Genomic DNA, 15,812 nt, shown 5'->3' with positions numbered 1-15,812 from the left:
GATGCTTCTGCACGCATACTTGAGAATGGAATTTAAACCAGGTATTGGTTCTGTAAACTGCAATGGACAATCAGGTCATCATTTTATTGTTTGCGTCAGTTTCCTTTATATCAAATAAGTTTGACTTACCTGTAGATTTGTTTTCAACTTGTATTAACTTGGTTTTTGTTGTTCTGATGTCAGACTTCATTATTACTCTGTCCCTGATCTTAGTAATCAACTTGAATACAGTGGTCATATTACCAGTGGAAATAATGGGCAAACCTACAAGAACCCAGGAACCTTACCCAAATTGTAATAAAGTGAAGTAACCCTTTAGTTAGCAGAGTGAGCTGGCAATTTCACGTGTGTGGTCGAGTGAGTACTGACTAAGTAATTGTGGTTGGGGGAGCAGAGCGCAGTATGCATCATTAGCTCAGCTAATATACCTCTCAGACTAACTCCGCACAAAGCTGCCATCTCTGTGTTACACTCTGTTTCTCTGGCTCTTTGTCTTCCAGCCTCTCTGCTGGTTCTCACACACTTATTTCTTTCTTTCTTTCAGTGAGTCTGCTCCGTCTGCTCTCTGTCTGTGTGTCTCTCTCAGGGCTTGCTCAGTCATGCTCTGTTGCCTGTACTCTATAATGTCTTTGTAGCGGTTATGAAGAGTGGTGGGAATGTGGTGCTTTATATAGTCTGGTGCTAAATTAATAACTAAATGCAAACAATGCCAATGACAAAAAACATGCTCCACTGCTTTCCTTCTCATGCACACAACTACACAAGAAAAAAACAAGCTTTTCATCTCTTAATGTTTCCATTTTCCTGTTTATTAAAGCTGAGTGCTGTCACTGAGGCTTTATGATAGGAAAGTGTCAGCTAATTTGTGACTGACAGGCTATATGAGAGGGGGTGTTGGCAGGTGCAAGTGCTTGAGTTACTTGTTAGTGTATGTGTGCATGCATGTGTCTATAGCTGTATGTGTGTGTGTGTGTGTGTGTGTGTGTGTGTGTGTGTGTGTGTGTGTGTGTGTGTGTGAGTGCTCACAAAGACGGACCCCCTTTATGACCTGTTGTAGCACTGGAATTTCAATATTGCTATGTGTCATATGATCTTGACCCGAGGGAGTTTTGCGTGCAAATGTTTGTGCGTGTAAGAGGGTACAGTTGCATGTTTTTTTGGATAATTGGAAATTCCGTAGGCATTGTTCAAGTTCAAGTGATTTTATTTAGTCTGTGTGTGTGGGTGGTAATTTGCTGAAGGTCCAGGGCTTCTTATTGTATGTCAGGACCTAGATGTGTGAAATTTAATCTCATTTTGGGCAAGACAGCCTGAATCTTATTAATACATGCCTATTCTTAAGGGTACTGGTTCTTTCAAAAGCAAGAGATGCCTAAGCTTTCTAAAAGTGCTCCTCCACCAGGAGATGTCTCAGAAGATGTTGAAAGTGTTAAGTGCTGTTAATAGCATATGTAACTGCTTTGTAGGTCCTCAATCTGAAACAGCAACTGCTGTTAGTCCATGTAATATAATGTTATCCTTTTACCATAGTGATTCTTTGATTCATAATGACTTGAATGTGGGAACCACACATTTAAAAACATGTTCTCTTAAAATGGAAATCCAGCCATTGTCCACTCGACTGCCACTTCAATTGAAACTCATCCAAAAACAAACAAAATTTAAAATTTGTCTATTTATACTCTACTTGTGAATTCACAGTGTAATGGTTTGTTCACTAAACACTTTTTGTGCTCGTTTTGGTGCCGTCTAAAGATCACTCCTCACACCTCAGCACTCTCTTATAAACAACAGTCACTGAGTGTTTAATATTTCATGACTTCTGGGTGAACGGCTGTGCCTCACATCCCTGAATTTTGTTTAAAAACTTCAGCGATAAGTAAAGAGAAACTTGGACGATTTGGTTTCTCTTAAATGAGACTGTATCTTTGAACCATTCATACTTCCTACTCCAATGCTATATACAACTGCTGTAATCTCCTGCCCTCTGGTGGGAAAGTCTGTACCCTGCAACAAAGATGAAGACCATCAGAGGAGATAGCAGTTGCTTTACATCCCAGCTGCAGTTCAGCTGCTGAAGCAGCTGGGGTTTCCAAGGATTACCTCCCCTCTTTCGTTTCAGTGGCATCCAAAGCATTTTATTTTTCTTTACTGTGTTACTGTTGAGAAAACATTTTTCCTAGAGTTCCTTATTTTAATACTAGTCTGTTTTCTCATTTGTCTTGATTGGATAATTGTGGTATTAATATTTAGTATTTTTGTTCTCTTTTTAGGTGGAGCAGACTAGCCGGCCAGTCATGGTTTTGTTTCTAATTAAGTATCTGATGATGTTGGTGGTGGGGATCCCTTCTGTTTTCTGGGTGGGCAGTAAGAAGACCTGTTTTGAATGGGCCAGTTTCCTGCATGGCCGCAGACGCAAAGAGTAAGACTTGATCATTGGATTTGATTTAGGCTTTCAGTAATAGAGTTTAAACAGATTTGTGAGACCACATGTACTGCAAACCTTTTAGTAGTATTGCATCATTCCACATTTTATTTTCTGTCTGCAATCCCCTTAAACTCCATAATTCTCCTGAACCTTCCCTTGTCTCTCATTCTTAAACCTCTCATCACTGCTTCCCTTCCCTTTTCTCTCTGCAGCAGTGGGGTGAATGAATCTCGTCAGGTGCTGCAGGAGCAGCCAGACTTTGCCCAGTCTCTGCTGCGTGAACCCAACACCCCCATAATTAGGAAGTCCAGAGGAACATCCACTCAGGTAGGCTTGCAAAGATGGCAGTGATGTAGCAGTTTTGAAAAGTAATTGTTGTAATCCTATTTGTAGTAGTATACGCAGTACGCAAGAATGTTGTCACCATTTGTAGGTCTTGTTGCGCTTTTAGTAGTTGCTCAGTAATGGCTGTAGAGCCATTTAAGATTAAAAAATCCTGACCAGTAAATCCTGCATGGATTGAAGGACAACAAGTCCAGACTAGGCCTTTACCTGAACACAACTGGTTCTGTCAAATTTTAGCCCAACTTGAGACTGAGGCTACAATACAATATTCCCACTGAAGTGTTGGAGAAAGCAGCTACAGAATATGAACAGTTCTTAATGTGTTTTTTAAATCTGTCCTGTTTAAATTTAAGGGCAAACGTGTTCAACCAGTGTTTAATGCTTCCTGTAGGGTACCTCTACTCACGCCTCTTCCACCCACTTGGCTGTTTTGGACGACCTCGACGAACCAGTCAGAACTCACCACGGCCACCCCGCTTCAACCAGGAGCAAGGCCAGCAGCGTCCACAGCAAGGCCAGCTACCATGGCAGCCTGCGCCGCACTCGTGATGACAGGTAGAGCGGGAAATCTGTGACTTCCTGTTTGTCTGCCTGTCAGAAATTGTGAATTAGATGAAACCAAGTCTTGCCTCTCACATCTTTTTTGTTTTTTCCTCCTCCTCTTTCAGGAGTGACACTGTGGTTTACCGAGGCACAGAAGAGCGCAGTTTCCATGGCAGCATGCCACGTCTCAACCACCCGCTCTCCACTCACAGCAGCCTCCATCAGATAGACAGCCACTCGAGGCACAGCAGCCAGCGAGACGTATCTGAGGCCCCACCTACGCTCGTCACCCACGGAACAACGGCGAGCAACAGTCAAACTGCTGAGAATGAAGGCACCAGCGCCTGAGAGGAGCAACGAGCCTTACAGAAAACTATTGTAAGGATGCTGTTGATGCCTTTTAAAGGAAGATTTGCCTCCAGCACACACACCTGTTTGTTCAGTGTGTAAGTGTTTTCCTCTGTTGGGACAGAGGATGTATCAGTGAGTGCTGTCGTGGTGAATTTTGACGTTAGTTCCTCGCTGATCATTTGTAATCCGTGTGGCTAAAGGCTAAAACAGGTCAGCCTGTGAACTTGACCGATCTTCCATAGATCCAGTTAAGCTTCACTGTTAGCCGGACAAGCTTGTTTACTCAATTTAAATTGACACAGCAGATGAATGCCTGACTCAACGGACCGAGGCAGCCAGAACAGACCTCCTCAGATGTGTGGTGACATCAGTGATGCTGACATTATTCAGGGATAATTTTGGTTTTGCTCAGAGCACTGGATTGAGAACACTGAAGAAGTGTAAAGGACAAGTCATCACACTTCATGGACTGCAGGTGTACTCTGTATGTTCATTAGATCCTGGGTTTGAAGGTTGGACACCAGTTTGTTTTAGAGCACCGTGACCAGTGGGGTGGCATTGTCTCCTAATCCTGATCTCTCACCATCTTGCAGAACCCACATGAATATTACTAATTATGTGAACACTGCCGAGTATTGCTTTCGTAACAACCTTTTATGGTTCTCCCTCTCTTTTGCTGACTGAGACATTATTCTGAGTCTTTGTTTGTTCTGGACTGCTGCTCTTAATGAGTGATGTTCATCTCTGTGTGGCTTCAGAGGCCGACAAATATGGGCCTAATGTGAAATTGTGGACCTCTCTGTGGTTTAGTGAAATATTTTTATACTGTGAAAATTGTGTGTCTGCCGCTGAAAGCTTCATCGTGTGTGTGTGTGTGTGTGTGTGAGAAACAGACACGTGGTGATATGTGTTTAAACTTCTATGCCTCCCTCTCCTGGTGAAGAACCTGATGGAGGCAACTTAAAGATGAAAACTTGTGAAACACAGAATGTATAAGGATTGTGTCAGAGTCGGATATAATGTGTACACGATAAGGTGAAATGTGCTGGAATAATGTGCGTGTACTCAGACACACACGCGCACATGTTTTCCAGCTTTTTGGCCTCTTAACACCATGTTAGCACTGACTTCTCTGCAGAGGCATTAGCTAGACAGATAGAAACGGCAGCTTTGGAAACAAGCAAAATGACGGTTTACTAAGACAATTACATATTGTCAGTCAGCCAGAATCCCAAAAATAAACAGACTAAGTACTGTAACTCAGATTCAGGTACTAGTCAATTACTGCAGTCAAGCCTCACGGCTGTGGAAGTAGAATTTAAAAGTAAAAAACAATAACAGCGCTTCTGTTCTCAAACGAGCCGAATGGTGGTTGTTTTAGAGAGGAAGTACTTTTTTTAAATGTAATTGTACTTATAGATATGTACCTACTGTAAACTGCTACTGTACATGCTCTGCTCATGTTTGTTTGTTGTATTGTTCATATATGGCACTCTGACTTACCCAAAAAGGTGCAAAGAATTGGCAGTGAAACTGTAGAAAATGTCATGTTCACTAATTGTGTATGGCTTCATTTTTTTCTCTGACGTTATTTTATGTTTAAGGCGAGACACTGCAGGTGAAAGCATCCATTTTATTAAATTTTCTTTTATCATACTACTAGTAAGAACACATCCAAAATACACATTTAGGTGTTTTATTTTTCCTCAGAATCCTCTCCTGGAGATTAGCACACATTTAATGTAATACCCTCATTTGCATATTTGAACATAAAATACCTGAAAACTTTGAGTACAAAAATTATTGTCTTAATTTCAGCCTTGAGGAGTTTAATGGGAATATCTAATTGTTGTTGTTTTTTTTTTTTACCTTATTCACCCCTGTAGTGTCTCTGCTTCAGTACATGTTACAGGAAGTGTGTTTATTGTAAATGTTTTTCTCTAGTTTATGTTTTGTCACCGATCCCCGAAGACCCAATTAACCTACCTCACCTGTACCCTCAGCCTTCTCTGTACCTGCACACACACATTATCAGGTGCTTTTTGTAAAGTGGAAAATATTGTCATAGACTCAACATGAAAAATCAGTACATTTAAAATGGAGGTGCTTATTCCTGGAGAATCTGGACAAAATTCGGCCCAAAACAAACAGACTTTAATTGATTGATTCAGCCTTCTCACATGCAGTACATCAGTCTGATATCTGTAGCTAGCTGTCCGTCCCTTCCGCAGTTGGCTTTGTGTTTACCCAGTCTACCTCTTCAGTTGTACCTAGCTGACTCTCTAGCCTTTCACTGCTGCCTCTCTCCTCCCGTCTGTCTGATTATGTGTGCCTGTCTACACCTGTTTTAAATTTCTCATGACCAACTCCCTCCTGTCAGCTTGTCTGCCTGCATATCTGCTGTACATAGATTCTTTTCCCATCATCCTCTCTGATGACTAATCTGCCTCACATCTGCCTTCTGCCTCTCCTCCTGTAAATGTGCCCACACTGATCTTTTTTTGGACCTACAGCAACTGTCTGTACTCTGTACATCGTGACTGCTTACAAACATTAACCATTGTGCTTTTACCTCTGAGTCTGACATTACAACAAGAGATGTGTTTATACGATCACTGGTCTTAAACTTTCAGCTATTGAATATCCCATTCTTGTTCGTTCACCTCAGTCTGTGACCATCGTTATTAGTAAACCAACAGTGAGACATGAGGAAGATGTTTCTGATGTGTCACTGTGATTCAGCTTCAGAGTGAACTGCAGTAGCTTGAAACATGACACTTTCTCAAAAGCATAATAATATTGTGAATTCTGAAACTTGAGTTGTATTTGCCTTTTAATTTATTTGCAGTTTGGGACTGTAATGACTTCTCTTACATGCAGTCTAATAAACTTTTTATAGACTTATGTGATTTTGTTATTCTGTGATGACATTGGACGAACGTGTTTATTCTTGTTGACTCAGTTTCTACCTCACCAGGTGATTATGTTGTTGGTGGTTCGGGCATCGAATTATAAAATGAGGGCTGAGCAAGTTCTCTGCTGAAATGAGTATCTGGTTCAAATAATGTACTTTTACATTAAATGTGTCAATATCTATTCACGTGATGAAGGAAAATCTCCATTGGGCAACTGACAGAAGTTTATGCATTTAAAGTAAAAAGTTCTCTTCCTCTTGTGATAAAAAACACAGTCAACAGTAGTTTAAGCCCCGCCTACTGTTTACAGAATAAAGGGATTGCTGCCCCGTCAGTAAATTATTTCTTTGAAACTGTAATGTACCCTCATTCTATAATGTAACTCATCTCAGTAATCAACGTAAAACACAAGTTAAAAGTATCTGTCATGCTTTCATGAAACTTTTTTAATTAACACATTCAATTATCTTCACCCAACACACACTTAACATCTAGAAAAATCTTCATTAGTGTTTTGTAAAATAAAGAACAACCCGATACTTTCACAAAACAGTTAGTCAGTCAAGACCAGATTCCCGACCGCTCTCGTTTCCGGCGGACAATGGCGGCCACGTCTTGTTTGAGTGTGGAGACGCTCTGTTCCAGCTTCTCAGAGAAGTCTCTCAGCAGGCGACTCTGCTCGTCCACAAACAGTCTCAGTCCGAGCAGGTCCGAGTCCTCCTGGAAACAACAACAGCACTTAATCACACATGTACACAAAAAAAATCATTACAAAAGCAGCAGGTGTGGCACTGCAGTCCCGACTGTACAATCCATTACCTGAAAATCCCTTTACTGTCCTGCTTGCACACATTCGTTTCACTGCTGATTTTGCTGCAGTGAAAACCAGCTTAGAAATTATTTATGGTCATTATAAATAATAGGATTATGTCAGATGATGTCAAAAAAAAATCCAATGATTCATTGTGAAATTAGTATTTGTCAATTTGTCCTGAAATGTCTGAACATTAATTAACGTCAGACTCACATTCCAGACATACCAAGCCTGAAGGAAAAACCTAAAAGTATGAAAAAAAAACTTCACTGTAATCTTCCTAAAACCTTTCTTCTGCCAGTTAATATATGCGTGTTGGCCGACTGTGTTTTGTTCTCTATAGATCTATTGTTGGCGGACCACGCTCACGAGGCCTCACCATAGTAATGCTCACTAATACTAATGCTGCAGACAGACACAGATACTCACGCTGGGCCTGTGCCTGCGCAGGCGCTGCAGCTGACCCCTGACCGAGGTCATGCTGTGGTAGAAAACCTTGAGGGAGCGAGCGAACTCTGCATCGCAGCTGGGACGCACCGACCGGCCGCGCACACTCTCCCCACCTCACACAAAAAGGAGACATTTATCAGTGACTTCTTAATATCTTCTCAGTATTTTCCAAATGCAGTTTCGATTAGCAACATATTGACCCGATCTCGGCTTCTGTGTTGTGTTTTTTTTCCGTTACCGTTCCTGGCTGTGTTGAGTTGTTCTCTCAGACTGTGGTTTTCTTTTCTCAGTGAAGCGTTGACGCTCTTCAGTTCCTCCAGGTCCTGTTGAAGAGCTCTCACTGAACAGCTGAGCTCTGCGGAGTCTACGGGCTGCAACACACACACACACACACACACACACACACACACACACACACACACACACACATATTTCAATCAGCACAGTAAGAATCGACACCCTGCTGCTTATAATTACTCTTCAAGTCCTACATGTAAATATGAGGAAATACATTTTACTGTTCCTCTCATCTATGATTTCACAATTCTAATGTCTTCATACGGATCTTAGAGTCCAGTAAATGCAGAATGGAGTATGTAAGTGTCAGATTCAGCTTTAGAAACATGTCACAGTGGGAAGATCATTTGTGACATGGGATGACAGACATGAAACTTACTGAGGTGTCTGTTGGTCCTGCCTCCTCCATGATGAAGACACCATCTGTAGTCATCTTCACTCCCTCCAGAGATGATGTCAGGTCTGTGCAACCCTCTGAAACACAAAACCAACGCCTATCAGCAGCTTTAATTATACCTCTTGCTTTTAATTTTTCACGCCTGTTCTCTTCCCCCTCACCTTGCAGCCCCCACAGCTCCAGCACAACAGCGCTGCTCTGCAGGTAGTCGAGCAGACGCTGGGAGGTGTGGAGGGAGGCGAAGTGAACTCTGTGATCCAACAGAGGATTGACATTGTGCCACACGGCTGGAGTGTACAGAGGCTGGCTGCAGTCAAACAGCCTGAAACTGACAGGACCGGGGAACAGGATGTAAGAACTACAGAGAACAAAGAACAGTATCTCACCTCTTTCTGTATGGATCCTCTCTCTGTCTTTTAATGACGTTTTGTTTTGACAGATAAAACAGAGCACAACATAGTCATGTCACATTTTAAGTCCTCGCTATGACCCAGAAACCTTTTTCTTCAGTACCTCCCATACCTCTACAATGTAGCCTCATATGCCTCACCCAATCTGGACCCCTCTGTTGCGGGCCTCTCTGATCCAGCGCAGGCCACAGCACTGTTCCAGGACCAGCTGGAAGTCCAGTCGTCGACCCAGCAACTCAGACGGGTCAATAAGAATGTCATCCTCACCCAGAGGGCTGGAAGATGGGAATTATTATTTACTAATGTGTGGGGTTTGTTAGTGTTAATCATGGTTTGTGTGTGTGTGTGTGTGTGTGTGTCGTACAGTCCAGTGGAGGTGCAGGGGACCAGCTGTGCCTGTAGAATGGCTTCCTCTGTGCCCTCTGACCCCAGCACCTACAGAGAGAGAGAATGTCAACCAGATATCATTCTGTGTGTGTGTGTGGTCCATATATGTGTTTTTACCTCGAGCTGCTCTTCTAGCGGAATGCGGAAGGCCAAAGACTGAAGCCAGAGGTGAGCGGTGCCCAGGAGCAGAGGCTCCACAGGATCCCAGAACGGGTCTTTGTCTCTGGGTAAAGCGGCTGCAGACAGCACCTCTGCTCTCTGACAACAACACAACCAGAGACAAGTCAAATGTAAAAAAAAAAAAAAAAAAAAAAACGAGTTAATGCTCTACAGTGGTATAGTGCTGGCTGCTGTTGGCTGTGGTGATTTCAAAATAAAAGCAGTGGAAGCTAACGCTCTATAAAGTTGTGAACAAAGTTTATGTTCTTGCAGTTTTGGTTCGGACCCATATGGTTGGATGCACTTGATTTAATTTTTTTTTTGGTTGATTTGGTTGGTTGAAGTGCCAAAAGCTAAATAAAGGTAATATTTTTTGACTGGATTACATTTCCTCCACTCTTCTCAGCCTGATGCTGCTGGTAGACATCTTCCATCAGGAATTTGCGGTTCACAAACTTGGCCTTGGACCAAATCCAAACCTGAGGATGGAGTTAGAACAAAGAGACAAAAATTCAGACCTGAACTGGGATTGTACAGAAGTACACGTGAAAGACGGAGAGGAAGACGGATCTACCTGTTTTCTTCCCTTAGCAGTGACCCTGACGACAAGCTCCTTCTTCAGATCGTGACCTTTTGAATCTGACAGTGCCAAATTCTTGATCTCCAACTTAAACTCCACCTCCTGAAAACATGGCAGACAGCAAAGAGCAGATGTTAGTACATAACTGTGACCACATGATACCACGAAAACAAAAAATATGTGATATTTTGAGGAACGAGCGTCACCTTGTTCAGCTCCTGGCTCATCTGGTTGGCCTCGGCCATCATGGGCATCAGTTTGATGTAGTCGTAGAAGACGGCCAGCAGGCTGGGGTCAGTCAGACTGGACCCGGCACTGGACTCACCTACACACAGACACATACATAATAGTTTCCTTCCCGATATACCTCCTCTACTTAATCACTCCTCTCCTGCTCACCCAGGTGGATGCCCTCAGCAGCAGCCAGCTCAGACTGGAAGTAGTCGTAGTCGTAGCGGCTCCAGTCGTCCCCGCCCCTCTCAGAGGGATAACCAATAAACAGGTAGGTACAGTTGGAGCCGAGAATGAGACGATCCTACAGACAGAACAGAACAAGGAAAATGCCTTGTGTTTGTGTTGGACTATGGCGCAGTCATTACGTCTATGTGATGAAACCCACCAGGTGCTGCAGCTCAGTTGTCTGGGAGACAGCATTGCCATTGACAATGACCTTTGACCCTTCCAGCGGGGTCATTGTGACCCGGCGCTGTTCGTTCCTGAAGACAGCGTGACGCTCCTGGATCCTGACACACAAAACACACAGACATAAACGTGTGTGTGTTAAAGCAAAGACACAGAGAAAGACAAAGCATTTCTTCCAAGCACTCGTAATTGAATTTAATTTTCTTCACATGCGTTTATTTTCTGAAAGGTTCGCAGGGCCTGCAGTCCCAGGATGCACCAGGTGAAAGGGATGGCCAGTCAGTGACATCACATCCACTGAAAACTCACCCTAAGCCCTTGATAGAGATGGATCTTGGGGAAGAGTCACACAGACCAATGTCCCATTCACCTGGAACACCAAACAGTGTTAATGAACGCAGTAAATCACATTTTACTGGCTCCCCCTAAAAGCTGAAGCGTACCCTCCTGAATGAAAAGCTTGACCACGCCGGAGAGCTGAGCATCCTCGTTGATGTTCAGGATGTAGGGATGCATCTGCATCATCCTCCTCTCCTGCCAGCAACAGGCACAGAGAAGTCACCAGGATGCATACATACACTAAGCCATCACCATTGTGTGTGTGTGTGTGTACCTGTGTGATGTTGGCGTACTGTTGCTCCCAGTCCTTCAGCGCCTCCTGCAGGTGTTGTTCCCACAGAGTCTGAATGGCTCTAATCTGGAGCTCATTGTGGGTCAGCAGCTGCCGAAGCTCCTCTGAACACACACACACACACACACACACACACACACACACACACACACACACACACACACACACACACACACACACACACTGACATATCCTACCTCCACCTGCTGAACTCTCCTCTACACTGAGTCTGAGTCTTACTGGTCTCGTCGTTGGCCCTGCGGCCCTCCTGGCCCAGCCGGCTCAGTCGCTGCAACAGTCTGGCGTTCTCGGCCTTCAGCTCTTTGACCAGGCGCTCTGTGGGGCTCTCATTCACCACAGCTCGGTTCTGGATACGCTTCGCCCTAAAGACATGAGGCAAGTAGGGACACAGTGAGTGGGAGGTGAGGATGAGTGGAAACACAGGGGATGGAGAAGGAGGCACACAAATAACAATGAGCTATGAGTGTGTGTGTGTTTTTCTCTCATGTCGTCCACCTGACAGTGAATGTTTCGTTGTACCTCTCAGCGTAGCGCAGGGTTGAGAGAGACTCCTCATAGCAGATATCAGCAGGGCTCAGCGTGGCAATCTTTAAAATCCAAAAATGAGAAACAACATCGTGATCTGTGTGTTTACAGTGCATGAACAGAATGGAACATCAGCGCCTGTAAGCACTATTCTCTGTCACCATAACAGTGCGACTGTTGCCTCCCAGTGCAGACTGCAGCAGCTTGGTGAGGACTGAGTCTCTGTAGGGTATATGGACGACCTTCTTCCCAACCGCCACATCAGCGAGGGAGCTGGAGAAGAGGAGAGGGGTGTGAACAATACCGATGCACCAAACTGAATGTAAAGTGAACACCAGGCACACACCTGATGACATTGCCGAGGGTGGTGAGGCTCAGGTTGATGGCCGTGCCCTCTTTGAGTCTGTCGGCCTCCGACCCCGATGACCTCTGACGCTCACTGCCAGCCAGGTCCACCAGGTTGATGTTGGACTGCTTTGTGATGCTCTCTTTGGAGAAGATCTGACAGGAAGTCACAGTAATGTCACCGACAAATGCCCGAAGAGACCTGAGGGCGGTGTCCTGACAGAGAAAAGAACTGTGTGAATATCATATGCAGTGATGTATATATATATTTTTTTACCTGTTTGAGCTGGAGGATGATGAGCATGTGAGAGCGACTGCTGTTGGCGTTCATGTGAGTGGCAGCGGTGGTTCGAGTCCTGGTCCCCTGCTCCATCAGCTGCTCCACCTCCAAACACCACACAGACAAACAGTTACACAGGATACAGAAGGATGTCTGAAATATCACTCAACATCCCTTGTAGCTGTTTCTTCTTTTCGTAATAGAGCTTATACAGAAGCCCCGAGAGGTCAGAAAAAGGGAAATTTTGGCCAGTAAAAAAAAAGTAATGTCTGTCTATTCATGCAATACTCATTTTGACCACAAGAGGGGGAAGTGCTTGACCGCTACATGTTCCTCATAGGACTTAAAATATTTATGTTTCCTTCCAGTTGAGTTTCCTGCACTCTAAAAATGTTTATTAAATAAATTAACTTAACTTTTTTTTCTAAATTGAGAAAAATTATGGGAACGGATGGGGGAAAAAAAAACATTACAAAAATCTAAAATGTTGAACCAGAACTTATATAATAATTCTATGATTGATAAAAAAAAAAAAAAAAAAAAACACTCAGGCATTACTAAATAATATTTTGGTAATTTTAGGCAAATTTATCTTATACCAGTGGAGACTAGTATGCCTCCCCGTCACTGTCTCTCAGACGCTGTTGCGGCATGTACAGGCGTATTTGTCCTCCGTCTCTTTACCTGTGGTGCGTTTTCACACGGGACTGTTCGGAGGCCCTCCACATAGAAGCCTCTCTGCTGCTCCTCTCTGACTCTGAGCCCCCCCGGAGTGCGAGACCCCCGAGACAGCAGGTCAACCACCTGGACAGAGAGGAGGAAGGCGAAAATGAACAAGGTGAAACACAGAAAAAAAATAGAAAGAATCAAGATATCAGCTGCTTTTCTCTTCTGTTACCTGCTCGTTGTAGATTTCCAACATACTGAAAAAGACCTGCATGAAGACATGAAGGGCAAAGACATTGAGAGGTTTCACACCTGCACATGAGACTGGACAGTGCAGCCACGCTCTTCACCTGACACTGTCTGCTCTCCTGGTTTTCTCTGATGGCCTGAAACAGTCGCTCGCAGAGTTTAGGAACCAGGCCTTTGTTGGGCCCGTAGCCCACCATCGAGTAACTCTTGCCTGAGCCCGTCTGCCCATAGGCCAGCAGTGTGGCATTGTAACCCTGCAGGCATCAGGTCAGGACATTGACTCTGAGGACAGACCTAGAACCTTAAAGTTGCTCTAGCCAACAGAACAAAAGAACACTGATCGTTGTGGCATAAATGAGAATGAAACTCCAGATTAATGTGATGATTGATACCTGCAGAGCATTCTCCAGTATTCCCTCTCCCAGGTCCTGGAACACACTGTCCTGTGGAGAGGTGACATGTTGTCAGCTCGTGTCTGTCTAGATTGATCTCCTCACATGAATTCTGCATGTAACACACAGGGTGCACAATGCTCTGTTGGACCTAATGAGATCTTTGGCCCTTGACCTGGTCAGCGTATCGTCCCCCGGGCTCTTCAGGCACGAAGAGGCCACAGCGGTCCTGTGCGAAGCCGCTGTGGGACCAGTAGGCGTAGTCGAAGCAGAACGAGCGGCGGTTCTGGGAGTCCCGGGGGTCCTGGATGGTGATGGAGCTCGACACCATGGAGACAATACAGCGGCTGCCTGCATCCCTCTCACGCTGGATGGGAGGGATGGAGAGAATGAGGATGAGAAGAGGTGAAAATGTATTACATTTCATTTATTACTTATTTTGAGGAAATTATGTCAACCATCCCGTGCTTGTTAAATCCATCATGCCCTGTTCACACTTATATTACAATATTTAACAGAGTGTTAATAAAAGCACATTCAAATTCAGAGGAATACCATCTATGATATTTATAAGTTAATGATAGTATTTCCATAACTGAATAAACAAGATGTCCTCAGTCATTAATAAGGTCCCCAGAACGCTGTCTGATGCTAACAAGGTGGCTAACTCTAATGGCTCTGCAAATATATTCAGAGTAAAAGAGAATAAAACAAACTGTCCTCAGATGACTGAACAATTTCATACAGCTTATTTAGTCGTTTTGGGGATTTTTTTAATCAGAAGAGAAAAATCCCTTGTTGGTTTTCACGACCAAATAATCGTAATAGAAAGCCGCCCAGCTTCACGATGCATTCAAGGACCTCATTCTTCTCTCAGGAGATTTTGTTTTTCAGTTATAAAATAATTTTGTATATCCAATAAATATTTCAGTTTGTATTATTCATTTACTAATATTGTAAATTTTACCTCTGAATTTTTATTTCTTTTCCAAAACTACACATTGTGCGCCTTTAAGTGTTCCAGGGTTTGTCAAGTCAAATCGTTCTCTACCATCATTTTACATTTGAACTGTCGATGAAAACACAACATGGAGCAGCAACTACATTAACTAGCACATTATAATGGAAGAACATCAGACACATAGATAACAGAGAGCTGGTGTAAAAAACAAACCAAGACAAATGGATGATCTTGATTCACTGACCTTGTTGAACGGTCGGACTCTGACGGCCACTTTGACACAGTCCTTGCTGTGCATGTCTGAGGCTTTAGCCCTCATGGTGCAGCAGGCGGGCATCAGCACTGTCACACTGTCAGGCTGAGTGATCGGCTTCCTCACGGAGAACAAACACAGGACCGCCTCGAGTTACACGCCGACATGGACACAATGAGGTCAGCGTGATGGGGGACTGTGGCGTCCATGAGAGAGTGTTCGAAAAAAGGCCTCACTAGGTTTCATAAGATGATGGATAAATATGTAGTTAACGGCTAAAGGTCAGTCCAAACTAAATCAGACACATACCAGACTCTGACACAGGCCAAACTTTCATGTTATCTCATAGCCTGCAAAGTTATTTAATAAAAAAAAGTCGCTATTAAAAGTATTTAAACTGGAAAAAAATGTGCTTTTAATTTGCTTTTCTCCACCCTGGTGTTTTGTTAGTGAAGTGGAGCAGTTGAGAGAAGTCGGCTTCACTTTCACCTCGTCCAACTCCATGAATTATAGAAGAGACAGAGCGCTGGGAAACATGAGCCAAGTTTAAAAAGAAAAGGGTGGTTACACACGTTTACAACTACATTTATGTCAACATTTCAGTCTAATACACCTGCATGATGAGGTCTTAGCGATGTGTGAAGAATCATCAGAGGCTTGCAGCTCCTTCAAGTGGTTCACCAAACACCTCAGACGGACTGAAAGAAAAATCGCCTTTGTGGTCCGGTCACCCATCAACATCTCAAACTAACAGACATGCAAGTTAAAAAG

The 15,812-nt window shown here is 43.7% G+C and overlaps 2 protein-coding genes across 8 annotated transcripts in view; one reads left to right on the top strand and one right to left on the bottom strand.

Annotated features, from left to right (window-relative positions):
* Positions 1–6,571, top strand: part of LOC119018804 (frizzled-3-like) — a 31,523-nt gene extending 24,952 nt beyond the window's left edge. For 2 of the 3 annotated variants that reach the window (XM_037096784.1, XM_037096786.1), the window contains exons 8-11: positions 2,274–2,422; positions 2,641–2,755; positions 3,165–3,328; positions 3,442–6,571. In XM_037096784.1, the coding sequence (XP_036952679.1) occupies positions 2,274–2,422; positions 2,641–2,755; positions 3,165–3,328; positions 3,442–3,664 (651 nt within the window). In that variant the 3' untranslated portion in view covers positions 3,665–6,571. The remainder of the gene's footprint in view (positions 1–2,273; positions 2,423–2,640; positions 2,756–3,164; positions 3,329–3,441) is intronic. The other variant, XM_037096787.1, reaches the window with a different exon arrangement.
* On the bottom strand, positions 5,523–15,791 carry kif28 (kinesin family member 28). 5 transcript variants are annotated; one of them, XM_037096779.1, is made up of 28 exons: positions 15,655–15,791; positions 15,033–15,162; positions 14,003–14,194; positions 13,828–13,878; positions 13,537–13,689; positions 13,419–13,454; positions 13,205–13,324; positions 12,518–12,625; positions 12,242–12,456; positions 12,057–12,168; positions 11,890–11,957; positions 11,590–11,732; positions 11,332–11,453; positions 11,162–11,252; positions 11,028–11,088; positions 10,696–10,819; positions 10,476–10,611; positions 10,283–10,401; positions 10,071–10,178; positions 9,883–9,975; positions 9,455–9,595; positions 9,315–9,385; positions 9,091–9,225; positions 8,702–8,868; positions 8,523–8,617; positions 8,085–8,217; positions 7,826–7,959; positions 5,523–7,302 (listed from the first exon to the last, which is right to left on the bottom strand). In XM_037096779.1, the coding sequence occupies exons 1-28, from the start codon at positions 15,780–15,782 to the stop codon at positions 7,144–7,146; spliced, it is 3,345 nt and encodes a 1,114-aa protein (XP_036952674.1). In that variant the 5' UTR covers positions 15,783–15,791; the 3' UTR covers positions 5,523–7,143. The 5 variants fall into 5 exon arrangements, with proteins under 5 accessions (XP_036952674.1, XP_036952675.1, XP_036952676.1 ...); XM_037096780.1 differs by having other exon boundaries at positions 12,242–12,396; XM_037096781.1 differs by having other exon boundaries at positions 15,033–15,158; positions 15,655–15,766.
* Between the last annotated feature and the right edge of the window lie 21 nt (positions 15,792–15,812).

Source organism: Acanthopagrus latus, chromosome 4 (genome assembly GCF_904848185.1).
Source record: "Acanthopagrus latus isolate v.2019 chromosome 4, fAcaLat1.1, whole genome shotgun sequence".
Taxonomy (NCBI): domain Eukaryota; kingdom Metazoa; phylum Chordata; class Actinopteri; order Spariformes; family Sparidae; genus Acanthopagrus; species Acanthopagrus latus.
Note: the sequence above shows the minus strand (reverse complement) of the source record. Positions and strands in the feature narration are given on the sequence as shown.